Source organism: Mirounga angustirostris, unplaced genomic scaffold (genome assembly GCF_029215605.1).
Source record: "Mirounga angustirostris isolate CCGP_5_RB_7025 unplaced genomic scaffold, mMirAng1.0.hap1 SCAF_9, whole genome shotgun sequence".
Lineage (NCBI taxonomy): Eukaryota > Metazoa > Chordata > Mammalia > Carnivora > Phocidae > Mirounga > Mirounga angustirostris.
The window spans coordinates 122,874,570-122,896,402 of NW_026991717.1; the positions used below are offsets into that span (position 1 = coordinate 122,874,570).

Here is a 21,833-nt window from a genome sequence, read left to right on the forward strand (position 1 = left end):
TCATTCGTAACCATTAATAACAAGACACTAGAAACAAGGTTAAAAATCTAAAGGACAGGGGCGCCTGGGTGGCTCAGTTGGTTAAGCGACTGCCTTCGGCTCAGGTCATGATCCTGGAGTCCCGGGATCGAGTCCCGCATCGGGCTCCCTGCTCGGCAGGGAGTCTGCTTCTCCCTCTGACCCTCCTCCCTCTCATGCTCTCTGTCTCTCATTCTCTCTGTCTCAAATAAATAAATAAAATCTTAAAAAAAAAACAAAAAAAAAACCTAAAGGACAAACTCAAATATATTTGCAATATATGAGAATGAAGGGATTAATCATCTCTTTTAAAAATAGAAAAAAAAAAGTGTAGTAAAGGATACAAAAGGATATGTAAACAGGCTATTCACAGAGTGCATACAGCCCTAACATATAACATAGTTTATTTCACTAATAATTGCAAATTAAAATGATAAAATCATATTCTTGTTTCCCTGTTTTGTACAGATGGAAAAAAAGCTTTGGCATGGGTACACCTTGCTATAAGAGTATTAACTAGAATAATTTTTCAGGGTGCCTGAGTGGCTCAGTTGGTTAAGCATCTGCCTTCAGCTTGGGTCATGAGCTTGGTCCTGGAATCCAGCCCTGCATGGGCTCCCCACTCAGCAGGGAGTCTGCTTCTCTCTCTCTCTCTATCTGCCCCTCCCCGCCCCTCGTGTGTGTGTGTGTGTGTGTGTGTGTGTACATGTAGGTGTGTGTATAATTTCATTGAATTATTAGTAAAAAAAAAAAAAAATAAGAAAAAACAAATAGATTAAATGGATCTACTCATTGAGATACTGGTAGCAGTTAAAACAGGCAAGGCAGAAATTCATGTGCTAACATGTAATACATTAACAAGAAAGAAAAACACACTATAGAATAGTATGAACAGACTGAAAACATTTCATAATAGAATCAACCCAGTGACAGTGTTATACGGATAACAATGAGCTCTAGATTATTTTCATATTACTGCCAGATGTATCAAGACTGCAGTTCAGAATTTCTGGGCTAGACTATCCTATCAGGCCCCTCCAGTTCTAAAATTCTTTAATTCTAAGGATTTTGTACAACATAGATCCGTACATGGTGTTATTGCAAGGTCCCAATGCATCTCCCCTCTATGTTGAAGGACCCTTCAATGCAGCATGAAAATATTGGGGCTCCTGGGTGGCTCAGTCGATTGAGCATCCCACTCTTGGTTTCAGCTCAGGTCATAATCTCGGGGTTGTGGGATTGAGCCCTGCGTCAGGTTCCATGCTTAATAGAGAGTCTGCTTGAGATTCTCTCTGTCCCTCTCCCTCAGCCTTGCCCCCCCAAAACAATAAATCTTTAAAAAAAAAAAAAAAAGGCTAATAAAACCCTTTGAACATATAAAGAGATAAATAACAGTAAACACTGCTTATATGGTATATCTAATCTAAAAATGCTAACTGTAAATCAAATCTGATTAGAGAACTATCATAAACAGCAATGGGGCTTCTTTGCAATGGGCAGGACTGGGATTTGTCAAAAGATCTGGGAACAAAGACCACTGTTTTGGCTCCAGATAGCAAGCAAGTCAAAAAAATCTATCCGAACTTCCACTGCCTCAATTGTAAAATGAAAATAAGAATAAAAGTATTATATAGATAACATGTGAAGAGTGCCTAATACATTGCTTGGGACAAAATAGGTTCTCAAACACTTGTCTAACAAAAACAGTTACAGTATTGTTGCTTTTGTTATCTAGTTTGTTGCCCTGAATTTTTGTAACATCAAATCCGTTTTGTTCATCTGAATTTTTGTAACACCCTTCTCACAGCCATCCTATCTTATCTTTATACTGCATGTTAGAAAGGAGTTTCTTGCCCCCAAAAGTCTATCTGTTGAAATATTCTTACCCGCCATATGTGAAAATCTGTTAACTCAGAAACTTAGGGAGAAAGCATACTTACAAAGCACACCCCCAAAAGTCCGTGTTGTTCTCCTCTGTGTTCTCCTCCGTGCTCTTCTTAGGCACATGTGTTTGCCTCCTATCATTTCTTCATGAGGTTCAGGGCAAAAGGCCTAGTCAAGTAGATGATCTTTGGTCGCCCCTACACTTTCCCCAAACCACCTAGAGATAAACGAAACAAGGGGGTAAAATACAACTACAACCTTAATTTTTTAATATATATAATAAAGGATAAAAATAAGCTCACCTTCACCATGCACAATTTACAGCATAACAGACAACAGAGAAAGTGTTCCTTGGATCATGCAAAAGCCCCAGTGAACTCACAGGATTTCTTCACATCCAAGTACCCAGCCAGCATACCCTTCACTGGTCACTTCCACTCATGCCTGGTTACCCCTTGGGCTGGCTAGTGTGAACTGTAGCCCAAGTCTGGCTAAAAATACTATCCCTGAGCATGTCTATCTGTGGGTAAACTCACTAAGGCAGGTAATGAAGTTGACATGTTACTTCTGAATTTAATGGCCCAATTGTATTTCTAAGCCAGTAATGAACTATCCGCCAGCACTCCTAAAGGAAATATTTTATAAGCTGCCCAACTCTTCCCACATTTAGTACTGCAAATCAGTAAGTAAAAGTAAAAGGTCTCTGGTTGTTAGAGCTATGGACAGAAATATTTTCAATTCTCTGTGACTGCTTTCAAAGCAGTCTGTAAGAATCCACAGAAAGTTCGTCTGGGAACTGGTCACTGTCTACATAAAAAGTAGTTCTGGGAATACATCTATGAACAACTTCAAGAAAAAAAGTACTCTGGAAAAATTAGATCAAAATAAACTGTCCGAGAGTTCAAAGTGACCCATATCACAGAGTGACAGAGAGGACACAGGTAACATGCACACACAATTCACTCATCTAACAAAGACGCAAACTTCCCCAGCTGAGTTACACAAACAACCAAATTTTTCCGTACTAATGCGAAATGGTTGAAGTTTTAACCTTCTATCTGTGCTGCCAATACAGTAGTTACTAGCCACATGTGGCTACTGAGCTCTTAAAACCTGGTGGGTTTGAAATGACAAGGGTTGTAGATGTGAAATATAAATAACAGAATGTGAAGATTTAGTGCCATTAAAAAAATTGTTTTAAAAATGTAACATATCTCAAAAAGGTTCATACTGACTACATGTTAAAATGAGAATGTTCTGGATATACTGTGCTAAATTCTTAAAATTAATTTCACCATTTCCTTTCTACTTGTTTAACGTGGGCACTAGAAAATTTAAAACCTGTGTGGCTCATATTATGTTTCTATTACACAGCACGGTCCTGCCGAATTAATGAACAACAAACACTGAGCATTTCCACTGGGTCAGGCCCTGGGCTACATACTCCACACCCTACTTAGAACAAGGCCGCAAAGTGGTTTTACAAGACATCTGCCTAAGTGGCTGAGCTTCATCAAACTAATAAAGGATGCGGCTGGAATTCAAGGTCAGGCGTTCCCACCAAATAACTTAAATAAGGGACTGTTAACAGCCAACGCTGGGGCAACTTCCACGATGGCCTAGGAAAGCCAGGTCACTGATACAGCGTTCCCGAGAGCAGCAAACTTGTAACCAAAGAACAGGTACAAAACGTCAAGTTGTATCTCAGGCAAGTTAACACCAGAATAAGCCCAGTATCCTGGACAGCTCAGGCTTCGCAGCTGCCAGCAGCAACACCAGCTGCTCCCCAAAAAAGGACTACGTAGTTCAAATTCCCTGGATAACTTGACCACGACCCGACCGTGAACACTCATGCTGAGGGAGGGGCGTCGGGATACCAGGCACGCTGTCCACCCCGACCTCGGCACACACCCCACCCATCGCGGCCACACCCCAGATTTCCGCGCAGCTTTGGCGCCCCCGCATCAGGGACTAAGGGAAGTGGGACCTAAAACTTCTAAGATAGGATAGGGAAGTAGTAAAGAAAGGGCGAGGAGGCAGTTGGGGACAGGTACCTGAGACAGAAGAGGACCCCAGGTCCTTAAAGCCGGATCATCGCCGAGGCCCCTCCCGGCTCCCACGGCCGCCAGCGACCCAGAAGGTGCAACTGACCTGACGCTGCGGCGCAACCGCCTGTGCTTTCCCCAGATTCGCAGCTATGGCAACTTGAACTAGCCGCCTAGCCACAGCGAGAGAACAAGACCCCGCTCCTGCCGCTTAGCCCTCTGGGAGTTGTAGTCCATCTTGTCCTCAAAAGTAGGGAGTCGTCAAGAGAGAGGCCCGAAGAGAAACTTCAAATCCCAGGATGCCATATGACGGGCTTTAGGGCGACTTTCCCGGAAGAAGCCGGATTAGCCAGCACCTGAGCGCCTAGGCCGCGCCCTCTTGCCCTGTTCTTTTTTTGTTAAAGGGCCAGTAGCTTAAATAGGAGGGAAACACCTGATGGTGAATTAGCTGCCTTGCCCCCGACTGTAATTTATTCAGAAAAGTCTAAAATATTTACTTTTTTAAAAAATAAGAAAAATTCAAAGTCGTTGCAATAATAACAGACTCCGTTTCTTTTACGACTTTCAAAATAGGGAAGAGTAATTTCCAGAAGTGAAATGTACAAATCCCCTTAATACCAGATCCCAGTGTCTTTTTCCGAAGGCTCACAGATTCTTAGAACTGGAAGGGAACAGAAATTACCTAGTCAAACTCTTTAGGCCTGGAAGGAGTGACTTACCCAAGATCACATACTCATTAACAGCAAACCAAAGTCTGTAAGGCCGTCACTGCATGATTGCTGCTACATGCAGTCTACAGTGTCATCTCCTCAGTCATTTTAGAAGATGAGAGAGACGCATTCCACCGAGAGAAGTTGGTTTCAGTCGCCAAAAAGGGGGGGGGGGGGGGGCTATAAAAGCCTCAGCAAAGAATTCAGCTTTGGAAAAGCTCAGAAGATGTGAAAATCAATTAGTCATGTAGAGCCTCATTTCCTCGTGCTCTGCCAAAAAGACCATTGATCGCTTTCTCCTCGAGGCTAAAATCAAAATTTACTTTATCTGTGAAAGCTTTCCTGGCTACCTCAAGAAGAGCTAGATCACATTAAATGCACAGTTTCCCTATTCTAATAATTTTGTGCTGTAATTATCCATTTCCCAGTTGGTCTCTTCCATCAGACTCAGCCCTTCAAAGGCAGGGGCCAAATCTTTTAAAATCAGTATCTCTCTTCTCAGTCTTTCCTCACTTCCCACTCTCCCTTCCCCTCTCTCTCCCCACCCCCCAACCCTCTCATACAGGCACAAAATCATAAATAATTAGCATACAAATTTGATATATTCGAATAATTCAATTATTTTCTCTGGCCAACACTGAGGGGTAAAGTTTATTCCATAACCAGTTTGAACATAAAATAATTCTAAAAATTACCTATGTATTTTCATCTGTCTTCAAGCTGCTTACTCATAGTTGTATTCAAGAATATACTCCACCTGATACAGAGATTAAGATAATTCAGAACAGCCATAGTTTTCCCATATGCATGGGGAAACATAACTCCATTTATCTGTTAACATTTTAATTTTTCAAAACAATTATATTCATTCATTTAATTCAGAAAATGTATGTCATATCTTTCTAGCATCCAGACACTTGTATTAGACACTAAAAATGCAGTAAACATGAAAAGATGAACAAGTTTCTTTGCCTTCATTTTGCTCAGAGTCAAGTGAAAAAACATACTACTAAACAAATTTCTACAAAGTACTGTGTAGGTTTCCATGGAGAGACATGAAAGAGAAACTTTTTGAGGAAGTGATATCTGATCAAATGCAGGATCTAACAAAAAGGCTAATGTCATCTTGGGCTGCATTAATAAAAATTGACTGTCCACAACCTCTCTTCACTAGTCCAACCATATTTAGAGAACAAATTAAATTCTGGAGCCCCCATTTTTAAAGTGATGTTAACAAAATAAAGCAAAATCAGAGGACACAACAGGGACTAATGGGTGGAGAATCAGATTTGAGTTCATTATGACCAAGATATTTTAAAATACACTATTAAATTAAAGCAACTTTTTGTCATATGGTGTGCTCTCCATCCACAGATGTGACATCGGAAAAAATCTAGTTAAGTCAGATCATAGGATCTTTCTCCTCCTTAACAAAATAGACAAAATAAGAAAGCCAACAAAAAATATTTTACATAAAATGTGTCTTATAACTCCTAAAAACATTTATTGCTTTTAATCAGTGTGACAGACCCACATTATCCAACCCCAAAGCTACACTCAAGTTGAATCACCTGATTTTAGAGTCGGAAAAGCCCACAAAGATTACCACCTGCAGAACCCTTCTGTTGCAAACAATGTAAATAGAAACATAGATTACATTGCTAGTAAATAGAAACAGAGAGATTACATTGCTAGTGCTGTTATAATAAAATACCTGATTTTAGAGTTGGAAAAACCCTAAAGATTATCACCTGCAGAACCCTTCTTTTGCAAACAATGTAAATAGAAACATCGATTACATTGTTAGTAAATAGAAACAGAGAGATTACATTGTTAGTGCTGTTATAATAAAATACCACAGAATGGGTGGCTTAAAAAAACAGAGATTTATTTCTCACAGTTCTGGAAGCTGCAAATCCAAGAGCAAGGTATCAGCAGGTTTAGGTTCTCCTGGGGACTCTTTCCTTGGCTTGCAGATAGTCATTTCCTCTCTTTGTCCTCACATGGCCTTCCCCCACCCCCTGCACAGGCAGGTACTTGATGTCTCTCCTTCTTATGAAGACACCAGTTATTTTGTATTAGGGCCCCCGTCCTTAAAAACCTCATTAAACCTTAATCACCTGCTTAAAGGCACTTTCTTTAAATATGGTAATATTAATGCTTAGGGCTTCAACATATAAGGCTGGGGAGGAAGGCGGACCCGATTCAGCCTGTAACACATGATTTCCTCAAAATTGTACCCATTTACTACTAGTGTCATCAATGATTTTCCCACAACACAATACCTTGATAATGGTAGATGTAGCAGATATTTTTGACACACCTTACCCATATCACCCCTTAACTTGAAATGATTCTACCCACAGTGTTGGGCCCCAAAGTCTTGTTTATATTATATAAAGCCCCTTCTCTGACCATGGCTGATTGGTAAATGGCTGAAACAATTTGAGCCATTCAGGATCTTTATCCTTTAAGGGTTTAAAATTGGGACTCCAGCATTCAATTGGTTGTCTGAAGAGTCTTGATGTACAGGTACAAGCTGAGGTTGTCACAGTGAGGTGACCATCTTCATCACCCTTCAAGGAGAAATGGAAAAATCTAATCTGCAGAGAAAGAGAGAAATGAGTAAATCAGCAAAAGTAAACTGTGCAGCCCCAGAGGAAATAAGCCTAAGAGGACAGAACTTTGGCTCCTGACAATTTCCAAGTTCCTGGCTTTAATCTCTTGTTATTTCCACTATATTTCACGTATTTGTGTTCTGGGATACATTAGAAGCAGCCGGAGGTGGTTAAATGCACAGATTCTTGACCCAGACCACTTGGGTTCAAATCTTAGCTGTAATACCTCTCAGCTGTCTCACCTCAAGCAAGTACCTAATCACTCCGTGTCTTCACTTCTTCCCCTGCCAAATGGAGTTGATAAGAATAGTACCTAACATGTAAAGTTGTTTTGAGGATAAAAGAAATGAATGTATATGAAGCATTTCACCCAGTGCCTAGTCCATAGTAAGCCCTCAGTATATGTTGGCTGAATTTGCAATGATGTGGATGGACCTAGAGGGTATTATGTTAAGCAAAATAAGTCAATCAGAGGAAGACAATATCATATGATCTCACTGATACAAGGAATTCTTAATCTCAGGAAACAAACTGAGGGTTGCTGGAGTGGTGGGGGTGGGAGGGATGGAGTGGCTGGGTGATAGACACTGGGGAGGGTATGTGCTATGGCGAGCACTGTGAATTGTGTAAGACTGATGAATCATAGACCTGTGCCTCTGAAACAAATAATACATTATATGTTTAAAAAAAAGAATATAGTAGGAAGGGAAAAATGAAGGGGGGGAAATCAGAGGGGGAGATGAACTGTGAGAAACTATGGAGTCTGAGAAACAAACTGAGGGTTCTAGAGGGGAGGGGGGAGGGGGATGGGTTAGCCTGGTGATGGGTATTAAGGAGGGCACATATCAGCCTAATATAAGTATAATATCAGAATCCTCAAAAGACTAGAGAGAGATAAGGGGATAGAAAAAAATAGAAATAATGGCTAAAAAATTTCCAAATCTGATGAAAACCATAAATACACAAATCCAAGGACCTCAAAATACTGCACAAGAAATATGAAGAAAAATACATCAAGGTACATGGTAATCGACCAGTGATAATGAGAGTCTTAAAAGCAGACAGAGGGAGGAAAAAAAAAAAGTGTGTTACAAAAGAACAAAGAAAATTATGACAGAATATTCATCATTGGAAACAATGCAAGTAACAAAACAATGGAGCAATATTTCTTAAATACTAAAAGAGAAAAATACTGTCAATCTTTAATTCTATGTTTAGCAATGATATACTTTAGAAACGAAGGCAAGATTAATACTTTTTCAGACACACAAAAGCTGAAATCATTCATCACCAGAAGATCTGTACTACAAGAAATGTTAATGAAAATCTTTTCTTATGATTTAAATTCCTTTAAAAGATAATTGGCTATTGGGGCACGTGGGTGGCTCAGTCCCTTAAGTGGTTAAGCGTCTGCCTTCAGTTCAGGTCATGATCAAGGGATTGAGCCCCTTTATTGGGCTCCTTGCTCAGCAGGGAATCTGCTTCTCCCTCTGCCCCTCCTCCTCCCCTTAGTGCACGTGCACTCTCTCTCTTTCTCTCTCAAATAAGTAAATAACATCTTTAAGAAAATTGGCTATCTTAACAAATAACAATGTATTATGGGGCTTATAACTTATGTGTAGGTAAAATGCATGGCAACAGAAGCAAAAGGCTCTAGGAGAGAAAAAAATGGAAGTCAGGTTCTTAAATCATTCATAAAGTGGTATAATATCAACTGAAGGTAGACTATAATAACTTAAAGATGCATTCTATAAACCCTAAAACAACTGCTATAATAACCAGACAAAGAGTTATAGGTGAGACAACAAAGAAGATAAAATGAAATGATGAAAGTTCCTGGATTGATGCAAAAGGAGGTTTAAAAAAAAGGAGAAAAAGATCAAAAAACAAGTGGGACAAATAAAAAACTAGTAGCAAGATTATGGGACTTAAACTTATTATCACTAATGACATCATATATAAATAATCTATACAACCAAAATAAAAGGTAGAGATTGTCAGGTTGAAAGTAAACCTAACTCTATGGTATGTATAAGAAATGCACATTAAAATAAAGACATAAAGAGGATGAAAAAAAGTATAGAAAAACAGTAACATGGTAATGCTAACCAAAAGAAAGTTGGATTGGCTCTATCAATAAGTAGATTAAAGAATAAAGGATAGCACAAAAAATAAAGAAGTCTATTTAATAATGATAAAAGCATAAATCTGCCAAGAAAATAATAGAGTTCTTAAACATTTATGTAGCTAATAAACAGAATGTCAAAATACACGAAGCAAAACTGACAGAAATGCAATGGAAAAAAGAAAAATCCCCAATGTAGTAAAAAATTTCAGTACCTACATCTCATAATCGACATAATAAATAGATAAATCATAAAAAATACATAAGACTTGAACATTATCAACAATTTGACATATTGACAGTTACAGAATGCATGCCTTGACAACAGCAGAATGCGCCTATTTTTCTAAATGTACACTGATCATTTATCAAAATAGACCACATTCTGAGTCACAAGTGTCACTAAATTTAAACATTTTCAAGTCATAAAAACTATATTCTTTCTCTAAATGGAATATTTTTAGAAATTAGTAACGGAACAATATCAGGAAAATCCCCATATATTTGGAAACTCATACACTTCTAACTAACCCATGAATCAAAGAAGACATTTTTAAAAGTTAGAAAGTATTTTAAGCTGAAGGAAAATAAATATACAAGATATCAAAACTTATGTCTCTGAAGCAGTACTTATAGGGAATATATATACCTCAATATATCTATAATATTATCAAAGAGACAATGTCTCAAATCAATGCCTCCAGACTTCAACTTAAGAAACTAAGAAGGACAGGGGTATGTAGGTAGTTCAGTCCATTAATCATTTGATTCTTGATCTCAGGTTGTGAGTTCAAGCCCTGCATTAGGCTCCATGTTGGGCATACAGCCTACTTAAAAGACAAAAAAGAAAAGAAAAGAGAAAAGAAACTAAGAAGGACAAATCCAACCCAATGTATGCCAAAAAAAAAAAAAAGGCAATAAAGATCAGAGCATATATCAGTGAAATAGAACATAGAATAACAATATAGAAACTATGACACAAAAAGCTGCTTCTTTGAGAACATTAATAAATTTTAAATTATTGGCATAAATGTGTCCATAATATCCTCTTGTCATCCTCTTTATAGCTGTGTACTGTGTTCTAATGTCAACTCTCTCATACCTGAGACTGGTACTTTGTGTCTTTTTCTTTCCTGATTAGCACACCTAGAGTTTCCATTTTGATGGGGATGGGAGGGCAGAAAGAGACAAGCAATAAATGAGTAAACTAATCAGTAACAATAACCAATGATAAGAGGTTTGGTAACAGTGAAATGAGGTAATATGATGGGGGCGTTACTAGACAGGATTGTCAGAGGAGACCTTTCTGAGGCAGTGATATTTAAAGCAAGATTTGAATAATGTGAAGAGCTGGGGACAGATCCTTCACAGCATAGAGTTCCAGTAACAACAAATCCTGGAGGTGATAATAAACTTGTCTTGTTCCAGGTCCAGCAAAATGATGGCAGGTGCTGGACCTTGAAAGGCAGGGATCAGCAAACTTCGGCTTTCAGGTCAAATCCTTCCCCAGGGTTGTTTTGGTACAGCTTACAGGCTAAGAATGGCTTTTATATTTGTAGAGGGTTGTGTAAACAAAAGAGAAGGAGGAGGAGAAAACGTGACAAAGATCGTATGTGGCCCACAAAGCCCTAAAATATTTACTATATAGTTCTTTACAGAAAAAGTTTACCAGCCCCTAAAGTAGGGCCTTAGTGCTTAGGCTAAAGAATTTATATATCATTTTCTTTTTTTTTTTTTTTAATTTTGTTATCCCCCCCTTTTATTTTTTTGCAACAGAGTATTTCCATTGTATGGAGGTATCGCTGTTCATTACCTAGTCAATGGAATTTTGGGTTGTTTCTATTTTGCGGTGATTATTAATAAAAGCTTATAAGCTTTGAAATATTTTAAGTGTACAGTGCAATGAATTTTAATAAATGTATACATCCACTTAAGCTCCTGGCTAATTAAGATATAGAGCATTCCCATAACCCCTGTGAGTTCTTTCCTGTCTTTTTTCTGGTCAATCTCTCTAATCATTGTTCGGATTTCCATCGCCTGTCCCTGTCCCAGAAGAAGATATAAATAGAATCACACAGTATGTGAGGCGTTGATATTCTCTTAACCCAAGAAGAATTAGTAAGCAACTGAAGGCTTCTAAGAGGGAAATTGGGACAATCTGATTTATATTTTAAATTATCTTTTTAGCTACTATGCGAAGACTGGTAAGTAGGTGATAGTGTGCCACTTACGCATTCTTTTTCTTCCCATCTTTGGGGGATGGTGGGGGGGGAGGGGGGCAGAATATGGCTCAATAAAATTCCTGGGCAGACCAGAACTGACTCGTCAACTTCAAATCCTACGGCAAAGCCGGTTTCAGAGTTCTGATCAGGGCTCGGAAGTGTTCCTGCAGTCCCTGTTCTCCGCAGCAGATGGCCCCAGAGCGCAGTTCCTGACCTGCCTCGCGGAGTCCTCCGCTGCCCTAGGAGCCCCGCGCCGCCCGGCGACTCCGCGCGGCGACTGCTGTGTTCGTGGCGGCTCGCGCCCAGCGGTCCCGGTTTGCGCTAAACTCGGCGGGCAGCGAGGACCCGCCCGGGGTGTTGCGCCCGGCTGCGGCCGCACTCCGGCTGGCCAGCGAGGTGCGCCCGCCTCCGACTCCCCGCAGAGGCTTCTTAGGTTCGGGAGAAGCTGAAGTTCTGCAGGATCCCCGTCCGCCCTGGGACAGTCCAGCCGCGGGGACTTTCTCTGGTTGGAGTGCGTGCAGGTGGTCCCGGCTCCCCACCGGAAAACGTGGACCACTGGGTTTAGGGACAAGGCAGCGTCTAAAGTAGGCTTTGGAGAGAACTCCTGGCAGAAGCGCGCGGGGCAGGTTAGAAAGCAGAAGGGACAGCCCGGACTGGTGTTGAGTGTCGGGAACCGACGGAGCGGGGTGCGTGGCTCGGGGCACGGAGAGTGAAGCAATTAGGCTTGTTTGGGTGGAGAGTTGCCTAGGGAAACAGAACACTTAAGAGCCACTTCTTTTCCCCTCTCCAGCCTCCTCTTGGGTGCTGAAGTCACAACCCCAGCGAGCCCTCTCTCCTCCCACGCTCCCTCTGTCTTTCAGCCTGCGGGAACCCAAAGCGCAGAGGGCCCAGAGGATCGTGGAGAATGAAGAAATAGCCTTGGGACCCTTGGAAAATGAGGCCAACGCCCCTTCTGCAGCTGGCGCTGCTTCTCGCCCTGCCCAGGACCCTGGGGGGGAAAGGGTGTCCGTCTCCCCCCTGCGAGTGCCACCAGGAGGATGACTTCAGAGTCACCTGCAAGGATATCCACCGCATCCCCAGTCTCCCGCCCAGCACGCAGACTCTGTGAGTACCTGGGAGAGGAGAGGGTAGGATCAAGAGGCCAAGGGCAGCTGCAGAAGTGGACAGAAGTGCACAAAAAGAGCTTAAGAATAGACCAAAGGGGGTGTGTGTGTGTGTGTGTGTGTGTGTGTGTGTGTGTGTGTGTGTGTAAGGAGTAAAAACTCAATGGCCCAAATTTGGGATTGCTGACACACTAGTTACTCACAACACAGGAAAAGGTAACAAAACTTTGGTACAGGATGAAAATGAGAGTTGTCCTTTCTAAAGAGCTGCTGTTCCCCAATTTGCCTAGGCCTGGCTGACTCTGACTTTCACTTGAGATATTAACACTAATAGCAACTCAAGAATTGACCTCTAACACAGGGACCCTGTCTTTCAACCCTGAATTCCTTGTACCCAGCACAGGGCCTGGAACTAATTTAGTGCTCAAGCAAAAGCTTGTTGAATGAATAAATGAACAAATGAATATGCTAGTCTCAGACTGTCCTTTGTGTGATGGGGAGAATAAAAGGCCAGAGACATCATCACTTCTTCAGAGACTGCTTTAAAGGGGACAGAATGGCTCTGACCATGGGTGGAAACTTAGAGTCATCCTGTTTATAGTTCCACCCAATGTTGAGGAGAAAGGATAATGTTGGAGGAAGAGGAATGGACTAGGAGTCAGGATGTATTCTCTTCATCCCTCTCTCACCAACTGTGAAATTAGGTGAGATCATTTATTTGGGAAGACCCAAGATTATTTCTGGGTAAAAGAGGGGGTTCAATTAGGTGCATTCTGATGTCTTTGATGCAAGTGAGGGGATCCACTGAATCACAAAGAATAAGAAGTAGTGGGGAGACATTGAAAACAATGGGAGTGGGGGGCAGGGGAGGGACGGTGTTCTGCGGAAGGAAGTTATTCTGAGATACAGAAGAGAAATTGATGAAAAGCATGAGTGAAATGACATGCCAATTTAGACAATGGCCACAGCCATCTGCAACAGTAGCAAAGTGACTTTCAAATCTTTGGGGGGCAGTAGAACTCTTTTGACAAAGGAAAGCTTATGAGAGAAGTCAAGTCTGTAAAGCTAACAATTATACTGTGCTTATTATTCCTGTCCTCAGCACTTTGCACGAACTCACCCATTGACTCCTCACAAAATCCCACTGAGTAGGTAATTTTACTACTCTCATTTTATAGATGGAGAAACTGAAGCATGAAAAGTGAGGCAATTTGTTCAATGTCATGCAGTTTATAAGTTGTGGTGCCAAGATTTGAAATAGCACAGAGCTGCCTCTGAAACCCCCTGCTCTCAGATGAAAGCAGGTCTCACCCAGCTTTTCCCCAGTATGGTCATTAGAGAGAGAGCGAGAGAGAAAGAAAGAGAGAGAGGAGGGAGGGAGGGAGGAAGGAGAAAGGAGAGAAAAATGTGAGAACTCAGAAGAGTAGGAGGTTAGGGGGAGGAAAGAAAAAAGAACAAAAAGAAGGAGGGAAGGGGAAAAGAGAGGATGGGAGGGAAGGAGGGAGGAAAAGAAAGACTATATCTAGGTTATAGAGGGCATTTTCTGCTGAAACAAACCAGACCTTTGTCATTAAAAACCTGTTCTGGGTGGTAACCACTTTTCTGAAACCTGATGCTGTGTAAACACTGCCTAGCTGTTTTACAAATTATCATGGTGCTGAGAGTATTTTTTCCTAAGCCTTATCTTCTATCCATGTATTATGGTGCTGAAAGGTAAACAGATTGTCCCTTTCTGCATTACCCATACACTTGCCACGTGATCTGGTAGATGGATGGGAGGGAGTTACATTCTTCGTGGCTCTCATTGAAAGAGTGGTTCTGAATCTTCTTCTCCACTTCCCCTCCCCTCCAAGGGGGCATGATTCACTCTTTTAACAGTGGTTCTGACTAGGTAGGAAGTAAGGGAGAACTGCTATTCCTACTTCCCAGGGGAACATTTAGAATCTTTGATATACAGGTAGTTTGAAAAAAAATGCTCCTCCTAATTGAGAATTACTGATTTAAGGGAAATTAAATTAAGCCAGCAGAATAAAACTAAAAATTTAAATGTTGGCATACAGTTATAGATCATATTATGTCAAAACCAAGGATAGCAAGATGGACCTATTACCCTCATTCAGAGATTTACCATTTGTTACCTGTGTGCACAAGAGTACCATCCCTTCTCTGAATGAGGAGGAGGATGGGGTTAGACAGTCATTCTGGATTTATGTGGATTCTTCCTCAAGAAAGTGCTGCCTTGCCTTGTCTTGTCCTTTGACCTACCCGCTTTCAGGCTAATGATGGTGACATTCACTCCCTCCACCCCCTCCAACTCCCTCCAACTCCGGTGGAGTGATGGTTTGTCCATCACACACTTGTGTTCCTTCAGAAATGTTTCTGAAGGAGCTGTTGTGGCTATTGTTGTTTTCAGGTTTTGGATTTTGCTTCCATTATTTACATTTTGCATCTGTGGCTCTAATTGATGGATCAGCCCAGTTTTTTTTTTCCTAAACTGAAGACACTCACTCACCATCTTCAGGATTTTTCCCTGTGTTCCACCTGTGCTATTATTCACTCGTTATCTTTAAGTGACTCACTAACTGAAAAAAAATTATTTAGAAAGCTTCTATAGCGACGATAAATGGGAAATCAGCATGACTTGCTATAAAGAGGAGGTAATCCAGAAAGCTAAATACGTTGAAAACACAAATGTAATTATATTCTAGCTCAAGACTATTGCCTGTGAATGCTCTAAGCCTGAAGCTGACTTTTTGTTGTTGTTGTTAAAAGGGAAGAGTGATAAGTGTTAGAGAAATATAAAAGAGACACCAATTCAACTTTCTGTCCTTGGTGGTATCAGAAGAATTGAAAAACCGTGGGAAAGGGAATCCCTTTTCCACTGTGTGATTCGATATTGTTTAATGCCATGTGAGCATTCCACCTAGACCAATCTCATGTCATACCCGCTTTCCTCGCTTAGAGAAATGTGGGTTTGTCCCCTATTTCACAACTGTTTTAGTCACAATTGGTAGTCATAACGTGAATAACATTTGATTTCCAGCCTAAAGAGAAGCCCTCTGCTTTAGCACCCACATGCCTGTCAAATACAGCCCAATATTTTGCATCTTACAAAGATGGCATCGCTTCATGCTTGTAGACTCCATGATTTATTCTTTTTTTTTTTTTAAAGATTTTATTTATTTATTTGACAGAGAGAGACACAGCGAGAGAGGGAATACAAGCAGGGGGAATGGGAGAGGGAGAAGCAGGCTTCCCGCGGAGCAGGGAGCCCGATGCGGGGCTCGATCCCAGGACCCTGTGATCATGACCTGAGCCAAAGGCAGACGCTTAACGACTGAGCCACCCAGGCGCCCCGATTTATTCTCTTTTTATCCTCTGTGTGTGCAACTCAAGGTTTTTGATGGAAAGTAACAGGAAACCCACTCTGTCTAGCGTAAGGAGGGAATAAATGTTCTGAAACAATAACATGTAATTTACAGAATCATTGTAGATCCAGGCTTTCAAAAGAAGCCAGAGCCCAGGGCAGGCAGGGAGTTGCAGCAATAGCCAACCATCTGGTTGGAACAACTCCATACACAACAGCATAACCACAGCCACTGGACATCTGTGGTGCTGGGCACCTCGTTCTGTAGCCGCTGGACTGTCTGTGCGCTGCCTTCAGTGATTTCTCAACTGTTCCTGCCACTTTGAATCACCAGCCAGGAAGTGATTTCCTAGATAGGAGCATCTGATTGTCTGCCATAGGTTACCTGCTGTGTCCTAGCTGCTGGGGGCCGGGGGGTGGGAGGCGGGAAGGTCCCTTTTCCCTGACTTTCCATGTCTGTAGTGGGAGGTGAAGAACTGGGTCCTTCTAAGAGTACACACACACAAGGGGGAATTTTCCACCAAAGAGGGGCTATATGCCCTCAAATTGCTCATCACTTCCTTTATTCTGCAAATATTTATCGAGCACTGGCTATGTTCCAGACACTGTGCTAACACTCTAGATTTGGTGGAGAACAACATCAACATCAACATGTCCCTGCCCTCAGGGATCTTGCAATCAGTGTGGAAGCTGAATATTAATCAAATAATCATATAAACATATAATTTGAATTGTGTAAATATGCTGAGAGTATACTTGGTGGGGATAGGGTTGGGGACCGACTTAAACAGGGGAGGTTTTGAGCTACATCCTGAACCGGTAGGATTTGGGCATAAGGAGTTGCAGGTGTGGAGTGGAGGGTGAGAAAGTGGTGCTCCAGGGGATGGAACTGCTCATTTGAAGAGCTTTGAACAATTCTCACCTGATCAGTGAAATAGTTGGATTTCTTCACTTGGAACAAACAACAAAATATGTTGGGCAACAAAATATGTTACTACTTTCTTTGTAACACAATACAGGTCAAGGTGAATTCTTATGTCGGTAAGGGCAGCTTTTGTGCCAAAAAAAAAAAAAAGAAGAAGAAGAAGACTTATTGGGGGTAAATGGATTTAAAACCAAATATTTGATTCATTAAAGTAATGAATGTAAAGACTAGTTCTTTTTTCAGTTTTCCATATATTTATTATCTTATTTGTAAATTTAGTTAATGATAATAATTCAAGGAAGATTTTATAATGTAATAATATTTTAATAAACAATTTCATAAATTGTTTATACTAAATTTAAGTACAAATTTATTATATTTTATTTTAAAGCCCTTTAATTGCTTTCCAAGTACTTAGAAAATTCTAGAAAGTCTATTAAATTAGGCTTTATAAGTACCAGGAATCCTAAGTTTTTTAGCTATCTCAGTGCTATTTATAGGGGCAGGAGAGTAAAGTGGTGAAGAGTACTCTTTCTGGAGTGAGATCATCTTGGTTGAATGCCTTGCTCTACCATTTCCTAGGCATGCTTTTGGGAATGTAGAGAAGAGGAAAATATTTTTCCTTCTATTCTTCTAAATTTTTAGCGAGGACCCCTCATAACAACAACAACAAAAAAGATTAACAGGAGAAAAGCATACAAATGTATTTAATATCAGTTTTGTGTGACATGGAATGAGGACCCAAAGGTCCTTGTAAGGAAATGAAGACCCAAGGAAGTGATTAAACCTGAGTGTTTCTACATCAGGTTTGATAAAGAGTGGGAAGTCATGGAATAATGTGATAGGGGAAAAAGAGGGGATGAGCTAAGTGTAGAAAACTGGGGCACACAGCAAGTTCTGTCCCTTCAGATTCCTCTTGTTTTCCTTTTGTCTTTGAGATAAGGATGCTCCTTTCTTCTGGGTATAGGGAAGTCACCTCTCATGTGAAGGTCTTATGATCTGCTCTAGGGGAAGGTCAGATAGTCCTCTGCACCTGCTAGTTCTCAGATTCTTCCAGCTTAAAATATTAAATATGCCAAGATGCCATGTTTTGGGAGCATGTTCTGGACCCCATCAGGACCATTACCTACTTGCTCTGTAACCTCAGTTTCTTCATCTGTAAAATAAGGGTAATAATATCCTGCCTCGTTCAATTGCTGGGAGGTATAAGTGAGTTAATGGTGTTAAAGGATAACTTTCAAAGAAAGGTAAAATCATGATTCTCCTACAGCAATAAATTGAACACATTAAAGATTTTATTTAACTCTAAGTGTTTTAGTTCCCTAAGGCTGCCATAACAGAGTACCACAACTGGGTGGCTTAAAACATCATAAATTTATTCTCTCCCAGTTTGGGAAGCTTAAAGTCTGAAATCAAGGTGCTGATAAGGCTATGCTAACCTCGCACACTCAAGGAAAGAATCTTTCCTTGTCACTTCCTAGCTTCTGAAGACTGACTGCATCCTTGGTTTTCCTTGACTTGTAGTGGCATGACTCCAGTCTCTGTCTCTTTATTTACACAGCCTTCTCTGTGTATCTGTGTGTCCGTGTGTCCTCCCCTCTTCTTATAAGGATACCGGTCATTGGGTGTAGGGCACACCCTAATCGAGGATTATTTCTGCTTAACTACACCTACAAAGACCCTATTTCCAAATAAGTTCACATTCTGAGGTCCAGGTGGATGGAATTTGGGTGGGGGGGAGACACTATCCAACCCACTACAGTGAAGAAACTGGTAAAATGTTGCAATTATGTTTAAAAAGAATCCACAAAATGGACATTTATAGATAAGGAATATTGAAGTGAATGTGCTAATGGAGGCAGAAGTAACTTCTTTCATGGTCAGAGGGTGGGAGGGAATCACTTGAAGCTCTCTACCAAACAGGACAGAATTTGCCATGTCTATAGATAAAATTATTTTGCATTGCTATCAATCTACAATCTACAGAATTGTAGAAGAGCTCCCATAGAATCAGACTCAGAATCTTGGAAGAATATGCTCTAGTCAATGCATAAGTTTCCACTGAAGCACAATTTTTCCACCTAAACATTCCGAAAATGCTTAGAGCAGTTACTGGCTGCCAGTAAATACTCTACAAATAAACTCAGTAAAAAATAATTTCCTTTTCAACTTAAATCACAGGTTGAAATAAATTACTCAACTATACATTTTAAATTGAAATTGCAAGGCCGATCTATTAGATATTCCAATAGGCCAAGTTTAAATAACACAAATACTCAAAATACCAAATATATATTGACTGTTCTGTTGTTGTTGTTGTTGTTTTAAGATTTATTTATTTTAGAGAGGAGGGGAGGGGCAGAGGGATAGGGAGACAGAGAATCTCCAGCAGACTCCCTGCTGAGCATGGAGCCCAGTGCAGGGCTCAATCTCACCACCCTGAGATCATGACCTGAGTGCAAATCAAGAGTCGGATGCTTAACCAACTGAGCCACACAGACACCCCTATTGACTATTCTTAAACTCATCACAATTTAATATTATGGGTCTGATTTAGATTTTCATTTCTATTTTTAATTCTAAATTTTCCTAAGCCAAAAGATGTTTATTCATTAAGCAAGCTGGGCTCTCCCCCACCACTTTTGAACTCCAGTTCTTGATGGTACCATCCATTGGCTTCCTAGGTTCCTTATAGTTAGTGTTGCCCTATCTAAAAGGAGCTTCCTCTTGCACCTGTTATCTACTTGTAATTAATAGCATTCCTTTCACTCTCAAAGCTGTCTCAAATTGGAGGATAAATTACTAATAGGTCTTACCAATAGACCATTGAGTCCAGAGGCCCATGGGACATGCTGGAACATTCTGAGCTTTGTTTATTGTTATCATAACTGGGAGTCAATAACTTAAACAGGGGTTGGTCTCTTGGTATTGCCTCATAATCTGCAACCCCCACATAGATGGTAGTGAACTTTCTTCACAGTGTCAGCTGATAATTTTGCATTTCTTTGGCTCTCTTAAAATACCTGTGTCTTCCCTTCTGGCTTATTCTAGGAGCCACCTAACAGGTCTCCTGCTTTCACCCTTGCTGGACCTCCACAGGCTAGTCTTCACACAGCAGACAGATCTTTTAAGATGTATGTCAGGTCATGTCCCTCCTTTGGTCAGAACCTTCCAACAGTCTTCCTAGTTATGTCAAGAAAAAAAACCAGAGTCCTTACAGTGACCCCAAAGGCCTTACATGATTCAGACCTTCTTTTTCTTTTCTTTTTCTTTTTTATTACTCATTCATAATTCAGCTTTTACTCCATTGGCCTCTTTGCTGTTCCTCATGCTCGGCAGGCTTTCCACATTAGGTTCTTCCCCGTGCCTCAAACCTTATTTTCCCAGTTGTCCCCATGGCTAATCCTCTCACCTCCATCAGGTTTTTGTTCAAATGCTACCTGCTCACCGCCACCACCCCACCCCCGCCCATTCTCTCTCTCTCAAATAAATAAATAAAATCTTTAAAAAAATAAAAGAAAAATAAAATTTAGCACTTCTGCTTTAAAAAGCAAATCCATAGAGCTTGGCACCTTTTCATATACGACATAATTTGTTTGTTTTTATGTTTCGTATTTATGTCTTTCCCCACAGGGCAAAGTTTTTGTTTTGGTTTGGTTTGGTTGTTTGCTTTGTTCAATTATGTATCCCAAGTGCCCAGAAAGAGCCTGACATATGATTGGTTGCCAATAAATATTTGTTCAATAAATGAATGCATGGATGAGGGTCTCCAGAGGTCCTTATATGTCATTCCATTGGGTTCTTCAGACCCTTTCATTCTTTTTCAAAGTCCTTGAGTTTTATTGCCCTGTTAAAGTAGATGAAATTCTATCTTTAATACTTTTTCTTGCTACCTGAGACACTAGTAATTAAACTACCCTTCAGATTAAGATTCATTAACCGGAAGTTCTTCGCCTTCCTTGGTGGTCCATGGTTCTCCTCCTGGAAATCTGTGATTAAATGAAAATTTGTGTACATCAGGGCACTGCTGAGAGAATCTGTAACTTCCCTCAGATTATTAAAGGTGTCCTGACCGCCCCCCAAATTAAGAAATTGTCTTTTGGAATAATTTGACTTTTTTGTGTGAGAAGTATACATTGGTATTAACTATGATTTAATCTTTTTATTACAAAGAACACTAAAACATATATTTAAAAAAATAAACCAAAACTTCCTGACCTTTGAATGTGATATTTTTTTTTCTCCTGAATACAGTACTATGATTACTTTTTTATGCCTCACACTGAGCCTGTCTCATGAATAGGCTTTTCTCACAGAAATTCCCTAAATGTGTCTATTCTTCAAGTTAGTAATATAAAAACAGATTTTACAAGTGTCTAATGCCTCATAGCTGGCATTAAATCCTTTCTACCAACCCTATTCTATTCTCACTGAATCTGTCTGGCATGCTTGATTATTCTTTTGCCTTTCATTACTGCAATTAAAAATAATTGAAGGAAATTTTAAGTGTGGGAAAAATGGTTCCATTTGTTCAGAGCTACAAGTTAGATTTTGAAGTATTCCATTTTGATGTCAGACTCTACTTACTTTGATTCATTTCTGTATGAATCCTTAAGAATATGCAGGGTGTTCCAAAAATTTTCAAAGCAAGTCCTTTTCTTAGAATTACAAAGCAGGCATTTGTGATTTTTAAAGCATCTTATAAATGTTCTTTACATGTAGTGACATGTAAATCTAACCTGGATTTTTCTGGTACAGCCCTATTTAAAATATTTTGCCATCAGAACATTCCAGAAATTCAAATATTTTATCATCA

General features: G+C 40.3%; 2 protein-coding genes across 18 annotated transcripts in view; one reads left to right on the top strand and one right to left on the bottom strand.

The window, feature by feature from the left end:
* CEP128 (centrosomal protein 128) overlaps window positions 1-4,152 on the bottom strand; it is a 393,611-nt gene extending 389,459 nt beyond the window's left edge. For 6 of the 14 annotated variants that reach the window (XM_064571437.1, XM_064571436.1, XM_064571426.1 and 3 more), the window contains exons 1-2: window positions 3,957-4,134; window positions 1,959-2,119 (exon numbers count right to left, since the gene is read on the bottom strand). The gene's annotated coding sequence lies outside the window, so the exon portion shown is untranslated. Of the gene's footprint in view, window positions 1-1,958; window positions 2,120-3,956 lie in introns of all 14 variants that reach the window. The other 8 variants (XM_064571438.1, XM_064571431.1, XM_064571432.1 and 5 more) reach the window with 5 other exon arrangements.
* A 7,500-nt stretch (window positions 4,153-11,652) lies between these two features.
* The window catches only part of TSHR (thyroid stimulating hormone receptor), a 159,016-nt gene continuing 148,835 nt past the window's right edge, over window positions 11,653-21,833 (top strand). The window contains exons 1-2 of one of the 4 annotated variants that reach the window (XM_045901332.3): window positions 11,653-12,308; window positions 12,483-12,726. In XM_045901332.3, the coding sequence (XP_045757288.1) occupies window positions 12,557-12,726 (170 nt within the window). In that variant the 5' untranslated portion in view covers window positions 11,653-12,308; window positions 12,483-12,556. The remainder of the gene's footprint in view (window positions 12,309-12,482; window positions 12,727-21,833) is intronic. The other 3 variants (XM_045901331.3, XM_045901333.3, XM_045901334.3) reach the window with 3 other exon arrangements.